Below are 22,364 nucleotides of genomic sequence, written 5' to 3'. Positions count from 1 at the left end.
TGAATCGCTAAAAGTAGGATTGCAGGTGCAGCAGGTAATTAAAAAGGCAAATGGAATTTTGTCTGCCATTGCTAGAGGGATGGAGTTTAAAAACCGGGAGGCTATACTGCAGTTGTATAGAGTCCTGGTGAGGCCACACCTGAAATACTGTGTGCAGTTTTGGTCTCCTTACTTGAGAAGAGATATACTAGCACTGGAGGGGGTGCAGAGGAGGTTCACTCGGTTGCTTCCAGAGTTGAGAGGGTTGGATTATGAGGAGAGACTGAGTAGACTGGGATTATACTCATTGGAATTCAGAAGAATGAGGGGAGATCTTATAGAAACATATAAGATTATGAAGGGAATAGACAAGGTGGAGGCAGGGAGGTTGTTTCCGCTAGCAGGTGAAACTAGGACTAGAGGGCATCGCCTCAAAATAAAGGGAAGCAGATGTAGGACTGAGGTCAGGAGGAACTTCTTCACCCAAAGGGTTGTGAATCTGTGGAATTCCCTGCCTAGTGAAGCGGTTGAAGCTACCTCGCTGAATGTTTTTAAGGCAAGGCTAAATGAATTTTTGAACAGTAAAGGAATTAAGGGTTATTGTGAGTGGGCGGGTAAGTGGAGCTGAGTCTCAAAAAGATCAGCCATGATCTTATTAAATGGCGGGGCAGGCTCAAGGGGCCAGATGGCCTACTCCTCCTAGTTCTTATGTTCTTATGTGAGAAAATCTCAAATGAATCACATCCATGAGCAGCACTTGTTAACAAGTGTGTAGGTGTTGGCCTGACACTAAATACTGCATCTTATCATGAAATGCTGTCACAGCCAAATCTGCCTCCAACTAGCATTTCAATATTGACAAGCTGGAGTCTTATCCAACCTATTTTATGATTCTTTCTTCAGATCAATAGTGTAGTACTACCAGAGGCAAGGATTACTTGCCATTTTGTTTTACTCTGAACATTCCAACCTGCTGAACTGTATGAACCATTTCTATGTATGGTAGATTCCATGGGCATGCACATCAAAATTGAGAGTGGTGAAGTGGAGTGTGTATCTGTAGTATTTTCTTTCAGGTTACTGCTGCAAGCTTTGAATAAATGCACAGGTATGACCTTGTATATGCCTAACTGATCCAATCTACCTACTTTAAAACACCAGGACAAAATCAGCGCGCTGTCAAAATTAACAGCACTGGGGAAAAAACACATTGCACTATTCAACAAAAGTTAGTCGACTCCTGAAAAACAAAACATCTCACCGAATGATATTGAGTTCCAAATCAGCGAGTCTAGATTGGGTAAGCTTCTGGTCTGGAGTGGATGGACAAAGGGATATCACTACGAATATGTCTGTCATTACAAGTTGCTTTACACCTTACCAGGCAAAAAAACAAAGCAACCGAAGCGCTGGAATAGAATTGAAATGTTGCGGAGTTCTAAGCCTTCATTCAGCCTTGTTTCAAATACATTTGTATTTAATTTATTCTTTCATGGGATGCAGGCATCAGTGGCAAGGCAAATATCTCTAATTGACTCTTGAACTTGGCTTACTTGACCAGTTCAGAGCGTGTGTTAACGACATTACTGTGGCTCTGGAGTCAGTTGAAGGCCAGACCAGGAAAGGATGGAAGATTTCCTCCCTTAAAGAACATTTGTGAACCAGGTGGATCTTGATGTAAATCAACAGTTTCATGACCACCATATGTAAAGCTAGCTTTCAATTCCAGATTTAGTTAATGGAATTCAAATTCTGCTAACTGCTGTGGTGGGATTTGACCTCCATGTCCCCGGACATTAGCCTGGACCACTAGTTTAATGACATAACAATCTCCCACCTTCGTTACTATTCCCCCTGTATTTAGTTTGCTATGTGCAGTTACTATTATGAAAATCATATGGAGGTACAGGGAAGGTGCAGAAGTGATGTACAAAGATGATGCCAGAAATATGTGTGTACATATAAATGGAAAAAGGTTGACCCTCTGTCCTCTCTTGAAAGAAAGTGGCTAAGGAATGTTAAAAGATATTTATAAACATGAAAAGTTTTAATAGAAAAGATGCAGAAAGAATGCTTTTTGTGCTGAAGGGTATAACTAGAGGCCATCAATATAGCATTGTTACCAAAATGCCAATGAGGAATTCAAAAGAAATTTCTTTATCCAAAGAGCAGTAGATATGTAATTCTTTACCATGGTGGGTGACAGAAGAGAACAGTAAAGATGCAATTGAGGGGAAATCAGATAAGCATAAGAGAGAGAAGGAAAGAAAGGATTATGATTGAATAAGATGGGGAATAAACACAGTAAGTGACTCATTGGGCCCTTCTGACGTCACACAGTAGATTGCCTGTCACTCCTGAAGAGGTGAACAACTGGAAATCGGAATTTTATCTGAGATCAATAAACTGCAATCTTTTGTTATTAGGTCAAGAAAATTTGGTATGCATTCATTTTATTTTCAGTTGTGGTTAACATTTCTTTTGATGCTATTCTAAACATGACTTTTTTTCTTTAATTCATTCTGGGATGTAGACATCACTCTTTGGGCCAACATTTATTGCCTGTGAGACACTCTTGAGATGATGGTAGTGAGCTGCTTTCTACAGTCCATTTGGTGTAGGTAGACCAACAGTGCAGTTTGGGAGGAAGCTTCATGATTTTGACCCAGTAACACTGAAGGAATGGCCAGCGACTTGGAGGGCAACTTATTAGTTGTGGTGTTCTTGCACATCTGCTGCCCTTGGCATTCTAGATGGTAGTTGTTGTAGGTTTTTAAGCTCTTGTCTAAGGAGCCATGAATTTCTGCAGTGAATCTTGTAGATAGTGCACACTGCTGCTATTGAACGTCATTGTAGAAGGAGTCAATGTTTGTGGTAGCTACTGCATTTATATAGTGAGGTCAGTTTCTGAACAATGGTAAACCCCAGAATTTGATTTTGGGGAATTCAGTAATAGTAACATCATTGAATGTCAAGAGAAGACGGTTAGATTCTTTGTTGTTGGAGATTGTCTGGAACTTGTGTGATGCGATTGTTACTTGCCATATGTCAGCCCAAACATTAATAATGCCCAAGTCTGGTTGTGTTTGGACATGGAGTGCTTCAGTATTTAGCTTGTGAACGATGGTGAGCATTGTGCAATCATCAGTGAACATCACCACTTCTGACCTTTATGATGGCGGTTGATGAAGCAGCTGAAGATGAGCCTTGGGTACTACCCTGAGGAACTCTACATTTATGTCCTGGAACTGAGATGGTTGACTCACAACCATCTTTCTCTGTGCCAGATATGACTCTAACCAGCAGAGGGTTTTTCCCCCTAATGCCCATTTAGTTTGGTTTGATTTTCTTGATTCCTTGCACGGTCAAAGTAGCCTTGATGTCAAGGCAGTAACTCTCACCTCATCTCTGGAATTTAGCTCTTTTTTCTTATTTTTGGACTAAGGCTGTAATGAGGTCAGGAGCCAAGCAATCCTGGTGGAACCCAAACTGAGTTTCCGAGAGCAGATTATTGCTAAGCAAGGGCTGCTTGATAGCACTGTTGATGACACTTTCCAACACTTCATTGATAGTCAAAAGTAGCCTGATAGGTGGTAAAAGACAGAAGCTGCAGCTTGTGTTGAAGCCTTTTGAACTGGATTGCCTCAGGCTTTCAACATCACTGCACTTAAAACATCAGAAGGAACTAATGAGAACTAGTCATAGGATAAAGTGCTAAGTGGAATCTGACCAATATTTTAACCCTTTTGACTGTCCAAAACCCTTTTCTTTGTGTGTGTGTATGGGGTGCTTGCTACAAGAAACTGTAAACATATTCCTGTGTTAAATTTTTAATGTGATGTGGCTACCAAAGCATTTGACAGCCTTGTCCAAAATAGAAGATAAAATAATTCCTGATTTGACGTCTGATCCACTCATTTCATTAAATGTTCTCTAACTGGATCCTTATCTGTTCCATTTGTACTTAATTTGCTATTTTGTAATATATTTCTCTAAATTAGGCTACATTTTTAAAAAGCCATGCTCATGACAATGAGTTTATTTTTCCGTGAACCTGAGATTAATTAATTGTGAATTTTCGGTCCAAATATGGCACTGCAAACTCTTCATATTACTGTGGTTGGTGATTGTGTGTGTTGGTTGTCATATGTTGTTTCTAATTTATTGTTGCGTTGCAGTCACAATCCTGCAAAGGTTCAAAGACAGGGTAACTGGAATATTGCATGGTACGTTTTGAATATCTTCTACAATTAAACTGAAGAACTTCAAACTAAACGTTACCCATAAAGCAAACTTGGTTCTGAAAGAAAGATCAAAGGGACCTGTTAAATTTATTACAGAACGCAGACCAAACAAAGACCTAGAAAAAGCTCATATGGCTTGAAGGCTTACTGACTTCCTATTGAAACCAGATGTTTGTAAGTTGGTTTCCTTTCTCTACTGCCCATTACGAACATAAAAATGATCAAACAGAACAAAATTATATTTGTATATCATGTAACATGCAGCTGGCATGGATTCTTCATATTGAAAGAATTGTAAAGTTAATCACTGCTAATGTTAGAATGTATAGTATATAAATAACAGGACTATAAGATGTATCCTGCATTTCTCAGTTGTGTAGTAATTTTCATCACTTTTATTCAAAAGCCTTATAGGGATGCAGTTAGGAACAAAGGAGCATAGGAATTAGGAGCAGATGTAGACCAGTCACTAGATCATGGCTAATCTGTTCACAAATACAGTTTGCTGTCTGCCTTCTACCCCTCTTCTCCCCACTTCACCCTTCACACTCCTCTCCCTGCCCTCCACTAGTTTTAGTCTTCCCACAAAACAAAATATCCTCTTGATTTCCACCGTACAAAGTCTTCTCAGGATCTTTACATGATTTAATAAGATCACTTTTCTTTCTTGTAAATAGAACAGAACAGACATTTATTGTCATGTATACTTTTACATGAAAAATACAGTGAAAAGTTTTATAAGTTGCCCCAACCACAGCACCTACATCAATGACAAATCATACATAATAATTTAAAAACAAAGTAAAATTCAGACAAAGTTCACAGTTCAGACACTGGCGCCTGCACTCGGGAAAGATGATTAAGGAATGATGGAACGTCCGAAGACGCAGCCAGGGTGAGACCGCCACTCCTGGACAAGACCGCCTGCCAGGTCGCTGCAATATCTGGACACTGAAGGCAAAGAAAACCTCTACGCTTGGACGAGACAGCTACGCTAGGGCAAGACCGCTAAACTGGGAGACTACCACGCCGGATCGTGACTGCCTTTCTCCTCCTCCACGCACCCAGGTCTAACTGCAGACCTGGAGCTTCAGGCTCGCCTGAGGGTCCGGGCCGGGGGAGTTAGCGAGAACCTGTTCCTTTGCTCGCTGGGAGACCTCAAGCTGGGGCGAAGCCGTGTCCAGCTCACCCTAGCTTTGCTGCCACCTGTGACCTCCTCCTTCGCTCACAGTCTCCAGGCTTAAAAGAAAAGCAAACGAAGAAAAAAAGAAAAAATACAGCAAAAGAGAAGAAAGACAGAAAGCTGACGGGAGTGAACGAACCCCGGGCTCAACCTCACCTACTCCACGGCTGTCTTGGAAAGTACTTCAATGGGTATAGGTATAGGGCAGGATCAAGAATTGTGAAGTGGTTGCAAGGAGGCTCCAAGAACTAAGATGAGGAAACATTTCTTTGCTCAAAAGGTAGTGAGCCTGAGGAGCTCTCGACAATGGAAGGTTGCAGAGGCTAAATCACTGAGCATATTCAAGAAAAATATGATGTTTTCGATTTTAAAGACATCAAGGACTATGAGTATAATGTGGCAATATGACATTGAGACAGAGGATCAGCCATGATCCTATTGAATGTTGGATTCAAAGGGCCCAATGGCTACTCCTGGTTTCTATTTTAACCCTGTATGTCACTGGCAATCAACAATCTATCAGTCTCTACCATAAATATACTCAAAGATTGATCTTCCACAGCCCTCTGTGGTAGAAAATTCCAAGGTTCACAAAGCTCTGAATAAAATACTTTTTCCAAATCTCAGAATTATGTAGCATCCTTCTTAATTTTAATCATGCCCTTTCTAGAGTTTCTAGAATCCCCTACCTGGGGATACATTTTACCTGCATCTATCCTATCTGTCTCTTAAAGAATTTTGTAGGTTTTGATTAGATCCCTTCCCATTCTTTGAAAATCTGGAGAATGCAGACCCAGTTTGCCCAATCTCTCTTCATAAGACAGTCTCGCTATCCTGAGAACATGGCTGGTAAACCTTTGTGGCAATCCCTTTCTATGGCAGTAATATCTTTCTTGAAATAAAGAGTCCAAAACTGTATAAATACTCCAGGTGCAGTCTAGCCAAGCCCCTAAACATTTGAGAAGCAGGGAAAGAACAATTTCTCTATGTCTGTTCCAAAATAGTTCAGGGTCAGTATGATGCACCAATTCAAAAGGAGGCAAATTTCTGATCTGATGTTATCAGGATTGAAGTTTTGTTTATCATTTATAATTTATGACTTGAAAAGCACTGGTTTATCTCTGTTTGCTCTGGGCCTCTTAGTGTTGCTGTACAGATGTTTCTTTATCATTTCCAGGGCCACTGCTGACTTTGATCTCTTTATCGTCTGCATCCTTCTTTACACATTTTTATTCAAATTCCACAAAACAGTTTTGCTTTTTCTGCTAAAATACAATCTGCCAACTTGCACCTGGGGCAAAATAAAGCCATGCAGGCCAGCTATTTTTTTTTTGTACTGATATAAAATGGATTTTGGCTTTATATCAAGGAACTGAATTACTTAAATGTGAAGCCACCCAAATCGAATTTAAATGAATGGAGTGGGACCACCTCAGAGAAGTCAAAATCGGCAATCTGTGCAAAATCAGCTTCAAGTTTCCAATCCACTTTTTTACATTAGCAGGGAGCTGACTGTACGTTAAAAGCAAATGCAAGTAGCTAAGATGTAACCTCAGCAGTATACATAATTTTAATCTTTCCCGCCGACCGTTTAATCGGTAATTAATGGCCTCAGACCAGTATTATGGTATTGTGTTGTTTTGTATGTTACTACAACTAATGACTTTGATGAGGAAAGTGAATGTAATATTGTCAAGTTTGCGAATAACACAAACATAGGTGAGAAGACAAGTAGTGAGGATAAGAGTCTGAAGAGGAACTATAGACAGGTTAAGTGAGTGGACAAAAACTTGGCAGACAGTATGTAATATGGGAAAATGTAAAGTTATGTACTTTGGTAGGAAGAGTCGAGGAACTGAGTATTATTAAATGGAGAAAGCTATGGAATAGAGGAACTTGGGAGTCCTCATCCATTCATACAAAAAGCTAGCAGCCAAGTTAGCAGGTAATAGGGAAGGCAAATGGAATGTTGGTCTTTATTTCAAAGTGAATACTGTATAAAGTTAGGAAGGTTTTGCTATATTGTACTAGACCGATCATATCTGAAATACTGTTAACAGTTCTGGGCCTCTTCTCTAAGGAAGCAGTTCAGGTTAACTAGGTTGATAATGGGTGGGGAGGTCGAGTAGATTGGATGTGTACTTATTTTAATAAAGAAGAATGAGACTGACCTTATTGAAATGTGCAGGATTCTTAGGGGATTTGGTAAGATAGATGTGGACAGGTTGTTTCCTCTTACGGGAGAGTCTAGCACCAGAAGATATAGTCACAGAATAAGGGTTGTAGATTGAAGACAAAGATCAGGAGGAATTTCTTCTTTCAGAGAATCGGCAGGATTTTTTATTGCAGAGGGCTACTGAAGCTGGTTCATTAAGTATATTCAAGGCTGAGATAGATATTTTAATCAGAAAGGGAATCACGTATGCAGGGAAAAGGCAAGAAAGTGGCATTGATTAGTCAAATCAGTCATGATTTCATTGAATGGCAGAGGAGACTTGATGGGCTGAATGACTAACTCCTGCTGTGACATTTTGCGGTCTTAAATCAACTTCTTGAATTTCTGTGCGATCTTGCAATGCAATAAAATGTATCGAGACACGAAGACAGATGACCAAAAGAACATTTGAAGGAGCTTCTTCAAAAGAAGAGAGATTTAGGGAAAGACTTCCACAGCTCACTGCCAACACAGCTGAAAGCTGGTGGGGGAGCAGAAGTTGAGGATGCGCAAGATATTTTAAAAACTATGAGCCCAAAGAATTATCACATTGGACATGTCACAGATATAGTGAGAGGTGAGGCCTCGGAGGCAATTGCACAGCAAAAATGCCGCTCTCCAAATTTGTGGCATTGTATGTCAGTGGGTCTAAGGTTGATGCATGAATGGGATTTGGTGCAATTTGGACTTGAGCGGCAATTTTGAATGATTTTAGATACACAGAGAATGGTAGTTGGAGGAACAGAATTGTCAAGTGTGAAGGTAACCAAAGTTGTGTTTCAGCATGAGATGAGCTCAGATAGGACCCTGTATAAAGATAGAAGTAGCTAGTTTTACTGTTGGTGTAGAGTTGGAAGCCCACCATCCTTGTTGAAGATGTACATCACTCCACTCTTGTCACCTAAACATTATGGCAAACAATACATTTTGTGACGTAATTTCCTTTTCAGGCTAGTGGACAGAAAGCTGAAACAAATGAATTTCTCATTGCATCATTGATTTAGAATTTTCAGCCTGTGGATGAAGTCCCCATCTAATGGCAAAAAAAGTCTTTTAAACTTGGCAAGGAGTCTTGTTGTGATTAACATAAAATAAGTTTCCTTCAATAAGAAGCTGGATTTTGTGTTACTCGTTGTGGCATTCTGTATCATTATTCTGACCGATTTGTCTATAAGATTAATTAAGGACAGAATTGAAATTCTAGTGACTCTTCTTGGTTCTTCTGCACATGGCTTTGTAATGAAATGGATTGATTGTTTTTTCTTTGCCTTGATAAAGATAACAGCTTTGTTCCCGCGAGTCTGCAGACCTGTTTATACATTTTCTTCTACATGGACTAATGAATGATATATAGTAATCAACTAGAATCGTGCTTTTCTGACCTGTTTGATCTGAGTAAATTATCATTCTGAATAGCTGATGTGCATTAGTTTAATTAAAAAGAGGAAAGGAAGGAAAAAAGCCTCAGTATGACCAGATTAGACTCTTGTTAATACTCCTCCTGAAATACTATATGGGTTATTTTTTGATCTTTAGCTAATTGCATATCATCCATCCAAAATGCTGTCCATAACAAAGATAAATTCTCTTTGAATTTGATGAAAGGATGCCTTTTCTTCTGTTGTCCTTTGGCTTTCCGTGGCTTTCCTAAAAACAGCATCTATGAATTACTGGCCCAGATCTGTAATGTCCTCTTTGGTTCAGGAGAGGTTGAAAGAAAAAGAAAAATGTATATATAGTATCCTTTCAAGTTTTGTCTTAAGACCTTTGTATGCGTCAAATTGTATTGAAATGGAGTGTGGGCAAGTGCAGCAACTATTTTTGTTCTATTCATTTGTGGGATGTGGGCCTATAATCAGAAGTTGAATGAGTTAAATTTCAGATGATATAGTTGTGCATTATGGTGTCAACTCGGTTTTATGTTAAAATTGAACTCAAACCTCTGTTATCTTCTGCCTTTCAAAGAATTGGATCACTGTTGCCCTGAATAATTAAAATTGTTGGGAAAATAATGTTCATGTTCAGATTACTTGGTGAATCACTGCTCTGTCTACTGTGATTCTTGGTCTTCCAAACTAGAAAGTCCAAAGTTTCGCCCGTTGCCTGGGCTAAATGAATGCATTCAAGCAGCTGATATCATCATCACCCTGACCCTCGCTAGATGGGTGAGTGGAATCAGGCAAATATTTTGTTTTTAACATGCCATGTAAGGAGCTTGGTTAAGAACTGGATTATGCTCAGCTGCAATTTGTCTGCTGACATGTTAGAGTCATAGAGTGATTACAACATAGCAAGAAGCCTCTTTTGCCCATTGAATTTGTGCTGGTCATCAAGCACCCATCCACTCTACTCCAGTTTGCCAACACTTGGACTGTAGCCTTGTGTGCTATGGTATTTCAAAGCTTCTAAATACTTTTTGAATGTTGCCTCAGCCACCTTTTAGGCAGTGAGTTCTAGTTTCCCATCACCCTCTGGGTAAAATAAATTCTTGTGAAATCCTGTTCTAAACCTCCTTCCACTTACCTTAAATCTATGCCCTCTGAACAGAAAAGGTTTATCCCTATAGACTGTATCCATATCCATCATAGTTTTGTAGACTTCAGGTAAGTCAAGTAGCCAAGTCTCCCTTCAGCCTTCTCTGTTTGAAAGCAAACAGCCCTAACCTATGTAGACTCTCTTCATTACTGAAACACTCCAAAATCCTGATGAATCTTTTCTGAACCGACTACAGAGCACTCCCGTCCTTCCTATATTGTGGCCACCAGAGTTGCATACTGTACTCCAGCTGTGGCCTAACTAACATTGTATATAGCTGCATGATGATCTCCCCACTAATGTGCTCCATGCTCAACTAATAAAGACAAGTATCCCACATGCGACCTTACCAACCCTATTGTCCGGTTCCTTCAATGATCTGTGTACATGCACACCAACGTCTTGTTAATTTTCAGTGTTACCCGGAGTTGTACTATTCATTGTGTGCCCGCTTGCCTTGTTAGTCCTCCCAAAATTTATCACTTCACACGTTTTAAAGTTCAACTCCAACTGTTGGAAGATTCTGAAGCTGAAGACTCAATCCTTATCTGGTCTGGCCTAAACATGACTCCAGACCCACAGCAATGTGATTGAACTGCTTGCTGAGCAACTAGGTATGTGCAATAAGGTACTGACTTACCAACAAGGCCCATGCTTTCTTTTTAAAAATATACCATATGATTCAATTAAAGCATTCAATGTGAAAAGAAAGAGCAGATGGATCCAAATAAAAAGCATTCCCAGTGCAATCATGAAGTGTTTTTGTGCAAAACACTTCAGATTAGTCACACTTCGAGATTGGAGCTTTTGATGCAGGCATATTGTTTAAATTTAATCCTGATTTGGAATACTATGAATGTTACCAATTATTTATGGTTTCTTGCACGTTGACAATTTGGTCTAGCACCTGTTCAACCTCAGCAAATTAAGCTGATTGAAAGAGAGCATTTCTACATAGACTTTACTAGTTGATTTCTTGCGGTCCGCAGATTCCAGGGCCAACAGTATTCGAGGCTGAGGAAAGGGAAGAAAGGGAGGGTGCGGTAGGTGCAGAAACTATCAGCTAGGTGGGCAGGAGAACCAACAGCACCTCAGTGGGGGACTTCCTTGACTGAGAAGTGGAGACATGGAAAATTATCTCAGTTGCCAAGTTGGCAAGGTACAGCACTTGAAGATGTGTTGTAATCTCAATTTAAATTGTCCATTTTCAGTTTTCACATTTTACTTGTGTGTTTTTGATTTTTCACCATTTCAAATGCATCTTGTTTTTAAAATGTTTTATTCTGATGATTATTCCCAATGTCTTGCAAAGTGGAACATGGGGAAAAGAGGAGTTGGAGGGGATGTTGAGAAGATGTGAGAGATGTCAGAGATAGGAGTTGAAACGGTGGGACCTGGGACTTGGGATTTGAAGCAATATTAGTTTGGGGTTTGGAAGTAGTTAGAATTTTCTCTTAGTGTAGACAGGTAAGACTGCTTTTGCAAGATAAGATTGAGTAATTACTCAAACCCTGATGGATGGGTTCATGGAAGTAACCTGTGTGGAAAAGTTACATCTGTGGAGAGAAAGGCATCTTGATGTGATACGCAAATTTCTAAGGCATAATTTCTTTCTATTTGCACAGGGTTAAATTCATCAACATTATTGCAAGTCCTTTCTTTAAGCGCCTTTAGCTGAACCATAATTCATTTAAAGTAGTCCAAATGCTTAACAGATTTTGTACATGGACAGAAAGCATTCATTACTGCTCATACATGTAGGTGGAAAACAGATAAAACAAATAAGCAGGAATGTTCGTTGTCGAGATGACAAATGGAAAGTACAGATACTGAATGCCTGGGACCTCATTAAAAAGGTTCTGCTAGTGATGGGAATGCTAATGAAAACTGAAAGTGAAACAAGTATTTCGTTAATCACTTCAGGTTAAACTGGTGGCCTGTATCATAGCACAGATGGTCTCTGATTCTTTTCTGTCATCTGAAATCACCAAGTCTCAAAGGGATTTTATTCCAATGACATTGACTGACAGGTATTCCTGACTTGAGCCTCAAAAATGTGCTTTAGTAAACTTTGACATCAGATGAGGGTGCAAGGAACGGGGGAGGATATTTCACCCAAATGTGATTTAGGCCACAGCGGATGCTTTTTCCAGAAGGACTCATTAGATCATGAACTAGAGCAGGAACCCAATGTATCAGTTTGATTTCAGTTTGGCTTGTCTCCAATTCAAGAGCTCTGAGGCCAATTATAATGCCACTACCAGCATCCTGTCTGATGAGATCAGCTAATTAAGCACAGACTGTTTTTAAAACAGACAGGATATTTGGTTTATAAGTACAGGCAAAGAGCAACAAAGCAGGGAAGTTAAGCTGAACCTTTATAACTCACAGGATAGGCCATGACTGGGGCATTATATTCAATTCTGTGCTCCATAGTTTAGGAAAGATATCAAAACCTTAGAGAGAGTTCAGAGAGGATTCTACTAAAATGGTATAAGAAACAAAGGGCTTGTGGGGAGACTGATGAAGCTGGGATTCTTTTCTTTCGAGCAGAGAAGGTTCAAAGTAAAGTTTAATTGAGTTGTTCAAAACTCTGAAGTATTTTGATTGAGCACATGGAAATTAGGTTAACGATCTGATGGCATCCAGATTGATACCCAGTGGGTACAGATTTAAGGTAAATCAACCAGAAGCAAGATGAGAATTTTTTTTTAATGCGGTGAGTTATAATCTGGAATGCACTGCCTGAAAATATAATGAAATACTTGCAAAAGGGAAGGGGATAAATATTTGAAGAGCTTTGGGGAAATGGCGCAGGAGTGGGAATCACTCCCACCCTTTCAAAGAGCCAGGAAGAGCATCATGGGGAAAAATAACCATTGCCTTTTGTATGAGTCTGAGATTAAAATTGGTCCACCATTGGCTCAACAGTGTTCAACAGAAGCTCTCAGTTGTATCTCAAAATAGAACTTCTACTCCACATGCAGAAGATTTTGGTTTAACTTCCACTCTGGAAGCTTGCACAAACTCTCGGCTGGTAATTTTAGTGCAGCACATACTTTCATAGGTGTGCTGTATTGAATACGATATATAACTGCTGCCTCTGGTATCCATAACATATCCTATGATGCAATTCAGCATTCCACTCCAGTTATTTTTTCTGCTGCATGGACCTCAGAGGTCTGGAATTGGAAGCCAATTCATCATACCACCAATTGGCATTTGTGGAACCTCTGCATAACTGTGCAGCTTTGAGGGAATTTAGGTGGTATTTTGAAAACAAATGAGTTTTTGCTGGTGTCCTGAACCATATTTACCTCTCAACCAACATCAATAAAAAGATATTATCTGCTCATTATTACTTGTGTATTTGTGGGACTAAACTGCAAATTTCTTACATGAGTAACAAGCACTTGTGTTTATATGATGTCGCTAATTTTGTAAACCATCCAAAATCCCTTCACAGGGAGTAATACCAAATAAACGTTGTCATCAAGCCACGTAAGAGAATATCAAAAATTTGAAGGAGGTATGTTTTCGGAAAAGAGGTTTAATGTAAACATAATGCACTCAAAAGTATTTACTCCATTACAGAGCTTTTTGGGACATCATGAGGTTGTGCAAGATGCCACGTAAATACAAGATCTTCTTTCTTCACATTATTCCAACATTTTGTTGGGTACAAGTCCTCTTTGCTTTTGAAAATGAGAATAAGTGCTTGCAATTCCTAAAGGTTGACGATTGGGATAAAGTTGAAACATAAGATCTTAGCTTTGGGACTGGGTGAAACTGTGGTCTAATTTTCAACTGCATTAAAGTAATTTGGACATTGAAGTAAGATTTCTTAGAATCCTACAGTGTGAAAATAGGCCTTTCGGCCCAACAAGTCCACATTGACCCTCAGAGCATCCCACCCAGACCCATCTCCCTATAACCCACCTAATCTACACTTCTCTGAATACTATGGGCAATTTAGCATAGCCAGTCCACCTAGCCTGCACATCCTTGGACTGTGGGAGGAAACCCACGCAGACACGGGGAGAATGTGCAAACTCCGCACAGACAGTCAACCAAGGGTGGAATTGAACCCGGGCCCCTGGCGCTGTGAAGCAGCAGTGCTAACCATTAAGCCACCGTGCCACCCCTGTAACAAAGGCTCATCCGGGATTTTAACCCGGGACCCCTCGCACCCTCTAATCAACCCGAAGCGAGAATCATACCTCTAGACCACGAGCCACCCACTTGAAACTCCACGCACTGCATTGCAGTGCTGCAAGTAATTCTGGTGCCGGGAGCATCTGCCCATAATTGTTCCACTTCTAATACAAGTACAGGCTCAGTTTGCATGGATGAATGCCCATTTGTCCTTGGGCCTTCTCTGGAAAAGCTGTTTGCTTCTGTAATATTGAAAGAAAAAAGAGTGTAATTTAGTTTGTGATGAAACACATTCAGTTCTCCTTCAGTAAGGAGCAGTGAACTGAATCTTCAATATTGAACCAAGTGATATGCAATAGTTTAACATGTCAGCTTCATGAAACAGCATTGAGCATCTAGTGTTGGAATTGAAAGAAAATTACTGGGACCAGAAGGTTATGTAATGTGGTCAACACACCCACAATATTTTTGCAATGTTGTTCAGATTTAAAGATTTTTAAAAATTTCTCATGTAGGATTACAGTTCATTGAATTCGGCTTTTACTTTTTCTTTCAACCTGTGCTGAGAAGGTATACTTCTCCCTAGTTAAAAGTAACAATAACAACATAGGTCCAGGCCATTCTAATTGATTTTCCAAGGTACCTGGGAAAACGTTTGAAGTGCTATAACCTACAAAACTGTGGACCAAGAACTAGAAAATAGAATTAGGCTGGATAACGTGTTTTTGGCCAGTGCAGACATGATGGGTTGAATAAACTTGACCTGTGTTGTGAATTTCTATCAGATACCTCACTATGCCTGCTTGCATCCTGGAATGTGAAAGGCTCCAGTTTATATAATTTCCTTTTTCTCTTTTTTTCCAGTCCACTGTTATCTTGCCAGACCTACATATCCAACAAAGCTGATTGGTTCTAAACCATAGTTCCTTCTTTATGAAAATTAATGATGTTGCCTCAAAGTTTCTTATAGTATTTGATGACAGTGGGTATATGTGTCATTCCTGCATTTGCTGCTAATTCCTGACTTCCTTTGAGAAGCTAGTGGTGAACTACCTGGTGAAGACCTGCAGTTTAGGTGCAACTAAAAGCACCGTTAGGAAATGCATTCTGATAAAACGCTTCCCTTAAAAATGGGATGAAATATTATGAAGCATCTGAGTTAGATGGTGATTTTAAATCTATGTTCGCTATCATGTGGGGAGAGCATGAAGATTGGCAGTTATTTCAGCTAATGCAGTTCATTCCTATTTAGGTAAAAAGGAAAACCTCTGTGCACTTAACTACTTCATCTTATGATCATAACTGAATTGTTGGCTCCTGCCTCCTTAAGCGCAGCCTCTGATGTGACTTTCTTCACCATTTCACTTTAGCATTCTGATTGTTCAGGCTAATGCTTAATTCATTTATTTTAGACTTAATGGGCTATCAGATGTCGGTATAGTGATTTTACTGGTAAAAATTACATTTCTGTAATGCCTTTCATGATGTTGGAACATTGTAGAGGAGTGTACAGAGAAAGAGGTAATTTTGAAGTGTACTTTCTGTTTAAAATGGGAAATATGACAATGGGAAGCAATTAATGCTGACCAAATCATGTATTTTAGTGATATTGGTTGAGTATAAAATGGCAGCCAGCAGAGAAATCTGGTTTGGTTCAATGTAGTACCCTAAGATATCTTGAGAAGGTAAACAGGACTTCAGTTTACATCTTACTCAAAATATAGTTCTTTTGACATTCAGTAATGTCTCACCTCATCTGCCTCTGAAACCATGATTCATGACTCAAAGCCCAACGGTACCAATGTATTACAGTTGGGTTTTCCATATTCTGTATGGAGTAAACTTGACATATTTGTAAACCACTGCATGTTTCCTTAACTTATCACCCTGTGCTCACGAACCTACTTTGGAATTTAGGATCAAGAGTAGATCATTCAGCACATTGAGCCTGCTCTGTGATTTAATCATATCATGGTTAATTATTTACCTTAACATCACTTTCATGCACCACCTCCACAGCCCTTAATATCATTAGAATCCAGGAATCTATCAATTTCTCTCCCGATCATGCTCAATGATTGAATTTTCTACAACCTTCTGAGGTAGAGAATTCAAAATGTTCACCACCCTCTGAGTGAAGAAATTCCTCCTTATCTCAGTCTTAAATGGCCTACAGTTTATTCTGAAATTATGTCCATGGTTTCATACCTTCAGCCAGGGAGTATAGCCTATCTATACTCACCCAGTCACGTCCTGCTAGAATTTTACATGTTAAAATGTGGTCACCTTTCATTCTTTGACACACTGGAGAATACAGGCCCAGTCTCTTCAGTTGTCCCTCAAGGCAAAACTGCTGGGGAGTTGGAGGAAGAGTTGAAATGGTTCGCAACCGGAAGGTGTCGTTTGTCGCAAACAGAGCGCAGGTGCTCTACAAAGCGGTCTCCGAGCCTCCGCTTGGTCTCACCGATGTAGAGGAGGCCACATCAATAGACCACATTGATGTGCAGGGAACCTCTATCTGATGTGAAAGGGTTTTTTGGTGCCATGAATGGAGGTGAGGGGGGGAGGTGTAGGGGCAGCAGTAGCACTTCCTGCAGTTGCAGGGAAAGGTGCCAGGGGTAGTGGGGCTAGTGGCGAGTGTGGAGCAGACGAGAGAGTTGTGGAGAGAGCGGTCCCTATGAAAAGCAGATAGGGGTGGGGATGGAAATATCTCTTTGGTTGTGGGGTTGGATTGCAGGTGGCGGAGAATGATACATTGGAAACGGCGGTTAGTGGAGTGATACATGAGGACAAGGGAGATTCTGTCTTTGTTTTTGTGGGGATGTGAGGGCAGAGGAGTGGGAAATGCAAGAGATGCGGTCAAGAGCATTTTCAACCACGGAAATGGGGATGTTGCGGTCCTTGAAATAAGAGGACATCTGGGATGTTCAGGAGTGGAACGCCCCATCTTGGGAGCCGATGCAATGGAGGAATTGGGAGTAGGGATCACATTCTTGCAGGAAGGTGGGTGAGAGGAGGTGTCATCTAGGTAGCTATGGGAGTCGGTGGCCTTGAAATAGATGTTGGTTTCAAGGCAGTCACCAGAGATGAGAAAAGTAGGGTATGCATAAAATATAAAAGGGTATTCTACTTCCTTTTAGTGCTTCTAGCTACTTTTTTGTCTTAATCATGCCATCGGTAAAATTTTACACTTGAATGTCTTGTTACTGGTCCCAACTTCTTCAAATCTGTACATCTGTTCAGTTTGGTTTGTGTTCCACCTTGATTGTCAATAGATCATTAAAGTACATTTGCACTCTAGATCAAAAAATTAAATCTATTGGATCCTAATGTTTTATTGTTAGGCTTTAACCATTAAACATCAAAAGAAAATAATGTTCCATATGTTTGTCCACAGCTAAGAAGGAACAACAAGACATGGATGATAAGAAAACAGCACAGAAGAAGAAAGTTAAGGAGCTAAAGGTGTTGGATGGTAAAGCAGCTCAGAATCTATGTAAGTATTTTGAGGGAATGTTGAAGTATCTTTTGGAATATAGTGATATGGATGAGTCTAATCCACCTTTTGTCTCTCCAGCATAACATCAATAGCTTTATTCAGTGTCAAAACAAAAGCATCAAAGCTCGATAATAGGCTTACAAAATAACCATTAGAATCGTTGGCTGTGATGAGTAAACTGCTGGAAATGCATCTTAAGTAGGCTGGTTTTAAGTCATCAAGCTATTTTCTGCTTAAACTGGTTTGAGCTAAATCTGCACATGAATTCTATTGTATCTATGGATTTTGTTTGTTTCATATAGCTATCTTCTTGGGTTCTTTCCGTTTGTCATACAATCAAATCAAAAAAGCAATTCTTGAAGTGGATGAAAAGATTCTGACTGAATCATTGATCCAGGCAAGTTTTTCCTTTAATCTGCTTTGTAGCTCTTATTTATCTTCTGTATTAAAAGTCAGTTGGGTGGAAAGTATCTAACAAAAACAATGATGTAGCATTTTCCCAAGTGTTGTTGGTACTGCACTTACTGGGGCTGGTAAATGGAGGATATTCCATCATATTCTAAATTTACCCTTTGTAAGATGATGGGCAAAGTTTAGAGAGTTACAAGCTAATCTATTCACCACAGAATTCTGAGCACCTGGTCTGCTCTGATAGCCAAAGTATTTACATGTTTGGACCAGTTATACCTTCTAGTCAGTTGTAAGCCCCAAATGTTGATGAAGCAGCTAAAGATGGTTGTACATGGCATGCTGAACATGAGTAACAATGTCCTGTCAGTTAAATGATTGGCCTCCAAAAATCACAACATCATCTTTTGTGACTTATGGGGTGGCACGGTGGCTCAGTGGTTAGCAATGCTGCCTCAGCGCCAGGTACCCAGATTTGATTCCTTCCTCGGGCAACTGTCTGTGTGGGGTTTGCACATTCTCCTCATGTCTGCGTGGGTTTCCCCCGGGTGTTTTGGTTTCCTCCCACAGTCCAAAAATGTGCAGATTAGGTGGATTGGCCATGGGAAATGTAGGGTTAAGGGGATACGGTAAGGTGGGTGGGTCTGAACTGGATGCTCCTTGGAGGGACAATGTGGACACGATGGGTTGAACGGCCTCTCTCCACAGTGTAGGGCTTCAGCCAATGGAACATTTTTCCTGTACAATAACATAATAACTAGAATGTACTAATGGTTATATGCTGGTCAGTGGCCATGGTTCATAGAATCCCCACAATGTGAAAACAGGCCACCCAGCCCAACGAGTCCACACAGACCCTCTGAAGAGCATCCCACCCAGATCCATCCCCCTTTCCCTGCATTTCCCATGGCCTACGCACGTAACCTACACAACCCTGAACACTACTGAGAATTTAATATAGCTAATCCACCTAACTTGCACATCTTTGGACTGTGGAAGGAAACCTGAGCACCTGACAGAAACCCAAGCAGACATGGGGAGAACATGCAAACTCAACAGACAGTTGTCTAAGGCTGGAATTGAACGTGGGTCCCTGGCACTGTGAAGCAGCAGTGCTAACCACTGAGCCACTGTGCTAGGTTATCCTAGTGCAGTATAAAATTTTATGCACTTTGGTATATTTAGAACATTGTGGGTAATGACAGGAATCTATCTTCTTTCCAGAACCTCATTAAGCAACTTCCCCAGCAGGAGCAGTTGAGTGCCTTAGCAGATCTGAAAGATGAATACGATGACCTCTCGGAACCAGAGCAGTTTGGAGTAATTGTATGTATTCATTTTGCTTGTTGCTAATACCAAGATGTATGAGCAAACAGGACAAGATGATCTCCAGTTTGTCACTGTTGAGCAGCACATTTTGTGTTCGGATTAGCACCACACAGAACTAGGAGACCGCAATTGCTGTTGCAAGCCAGCTATTGCTCCTAGCTGATGACAATGTGTTAGGTTTTATTCAGTATTTTGTGCAAAGTTGCCTTTACACTCAGCTGCAGTTATGCTCCAATCAACATGTAGCCCACCAGTTAATGAGGCTACCTCTCATACTGTCACATCTCTTGCCTTTAGCGTGATTTGCATTCTGGTAAGTAATCTAACTATTGAGTCACACCAAATGTTCTGTATTTACAGCCACTCAAAGCCTCTTACAATCAATGCAAAGATAATAATGGAATATGTCCATGAGCTGGCATTAAATGTTAAAAGAGGCTTAATTTGCAGAAAATGATTGTGACAAGGAAACCAGTCTGTGAATGCTATTTATTGTACATTACTGTGTCACTGAAGGGTGATACTCACTGATTATTGTCAAAGAAAATTACATTTGATTTCTTGGTATAGTATTTGAATTGCATCCAGCAGAACTGGTTCAGAGATCTGACATTAGATTTTTTGAAGCACTGTGGGACTTAACTTCCAGTTGATCACATTTTAGTACTTTGCTTTTTACCTCACCCTAATGTTGCCTTGAATTACATTAATATTGTAAATTGTTTTCCCTTGATAACTATGCCTTTTCATTAGATATTCACTTCCGGGTTATGGGCCAAAACCTGCAAAATGGAATTAGTGTAGTTAAATTTTGTTGACTGGCACAGTCATGATGGGCTGAACCGTCTGCTCATGAGAGTTTGAGTCATTGATTCAACACAACAAAGGACTTTGGTGGAAACTTTTGATGTTTTTGGATTTCCACCCATGTTGTGCATTGGAAAGATTTAAGCAGAATGTTGCCATGAAGATGCAGCAGAGATTGGCTCTCTCCATTACCCCTTGTTTCTTATGAAAAAGGAAAATGTTATGTATAAATTCTCCTCATCTCCTTAATATTGACATGCCCTAGAATATCAACATATCCATGCCTAATCTCACCATCCTTCTCCTGCTGAATACTGATGCAAAGTACTTATTAAGGACCTCACCCACTTTGTCTGGTTCCAGGCATAAATTTTCTCTTTGTTCTTGAGTGGACCCACCGTTTCTCTAGCTACCCTCTTACTCCTTATAATTGTATAATATGCTTTGGGATTCTCTTTAACCCAACTTATCATAGGTATTTCATGACCTCTTTTAGCCCACCTAATGGCTTGTTTAAGTTCTTTACTGTTTCCTTTATGTTTCTACTGTTTCCTTTATGTTTCTCAAGGTTCTTGTCTGATTTTGATTTCCTAAACCTTATGCATACTTCTTTTTTCATTTTTTAAGCTAAACTTTCTAAATCTCTTGTCAGCCAGGATTCCTGACTTCTGCCATCCTTCTCTTCCATCCTCAAAGAAGCATGCTGGGCCTGAACTCTGATCAACTAGCCTTTAAAAGACACCTGTATTTGAAACATGGATTTACCTACAAACAGCGACCCCAATCTAATTTCTCCAGTTCTTGCCTAATATTGCTGTAGTTAGCCTTCCACAAATTTAGCGCTTTCACCCAAGGACCAATCTTATCCTTGTCCATAACTGTCTTAAAACTTATGGCATTATGATCACTGTTCCTAAAATGCAAACCCCTCCACCCCCTGCCCACTAAACTTTGATCATCTGGCCAGGCTTATTCCCCAATACAAGGTCCAGTACGACCCCTTCCCTAGTTTGACTATCTACATATTGTTACTGCTGTTATCTACCTTGCAGGAAAGTTTATTTTTGTATTTGTCCAGGGCATGTGTGAATTGCTAGTGTGATCAGCATTTTATGCCTATCCCAAATTTCTATTAAAAGGCAGGTGGTGAACTACTTTCTATTCTCACACTTCTGTTGGGAGTAGCGTTCCAACTTTAATCTCCTCCATCTTCCTTCACATTAAAAATAAGTCAACAAGTAGTTGTATGAGAATAGTTTTTCAACATCAAATGATTTTTCAACATAAATTTACCCATTCAGCCATTCTTCTTATTTTCCTTTTGGACAGTAAACATCCACATGTATCAGAGATCCACATGTATCAGAGGCAGTACAGATGAACCCAAGCCTGTACTCACCCACATTAATGAGTGTACTTTCCTGTAAGAATTACTGAATCAAAATGAATGGAAACTTTGGCTAACTCACGACCAACCCTGGTGAAACCTTCAGCACAGCTTTTTAAAACTGGAGAAAGAATGAAGCAAAGAACATGGAGTTATATAAGCACCTTGTACAGCCTTGGGACTTCCCAAACACTTCATAACCAATGAAGGTTTTAAAAATCCATGATTATTGAGGTACAAACCAGACTGTGATGCTTGAGAAGACTGAACTCTCATATATGTAGCAACTTTCGTAATATCAAAGCACTTTGTAAACAATCTAAATACTTTTGAGAATGTGCCAGATAGTCTGTTCATTGTTTGATGTTAACTGAAGGTTAGGTAATGACCAGAACACTGAGGAGAACTGCCCTGCTGCAGTTCAAAGGAGTGACCTTCGGATCTTGAGTATCTACCTTAAAGGGCCAAGGGAGAATACATTCAAAGGTCACACCCCTACTACGGCAGCATTTTCTTAATGCTGCACTGATTTTGAGTCTAAATCTGTGCACAAGACTCAGGATTACAACTGCTTCGTTCTATAACAAAGATGTGATACTATCATACTTTCCTGGTTTGCTTCT

General features: G+C 40.0%; 1 protein-coding gene across 1 annotated transcript in view; it reads left to right on the top strand.

The window, feature by feature from the left end:
- LOC109912529 (protein diaphanous homolog 1) overlaps positions 1-22,364 on the top strand; it is a 323,327-nt gene that overhangs the window by 218,406 nt on the left and 82,557 nt on the right. The window contains exons 17-19 of the mRNA XM_048603507.1: positions 17,709-17,807; positions 18,113-18,207; positions 19,443-19,544. Coding sequence (XP_048459464.1) covers positions 17,709-17,807; positions 18,113-18,207; positions 19,443-19,544 — 296 coding nt within the window. The remainder of the gene's footprint in view (positions 1-17,708; positions 17,808-18,112; positions 18,208-19,442; positions 19,545-22,364) is intronic.

Source organism: Rhincodon typus, chromosome 12, assembly GCF_021869965.1.
Source record: "Rhincodon typus isolate 14 chromosome 12, sRhiTyp1.1, whole genome shotgun sequence".
NCBI classification, from domain to species: Eukaryota; Metazoa; Chordata; class Chondrichthyes; order Orectolobiformes; family Rhincodontidae; genus Rhincodon; species Rhincodon typus.
Note: the sequence above shows the minus strand (reverse complement) of the source record. Positions and strands in the feature narration are given on the sequence as shown.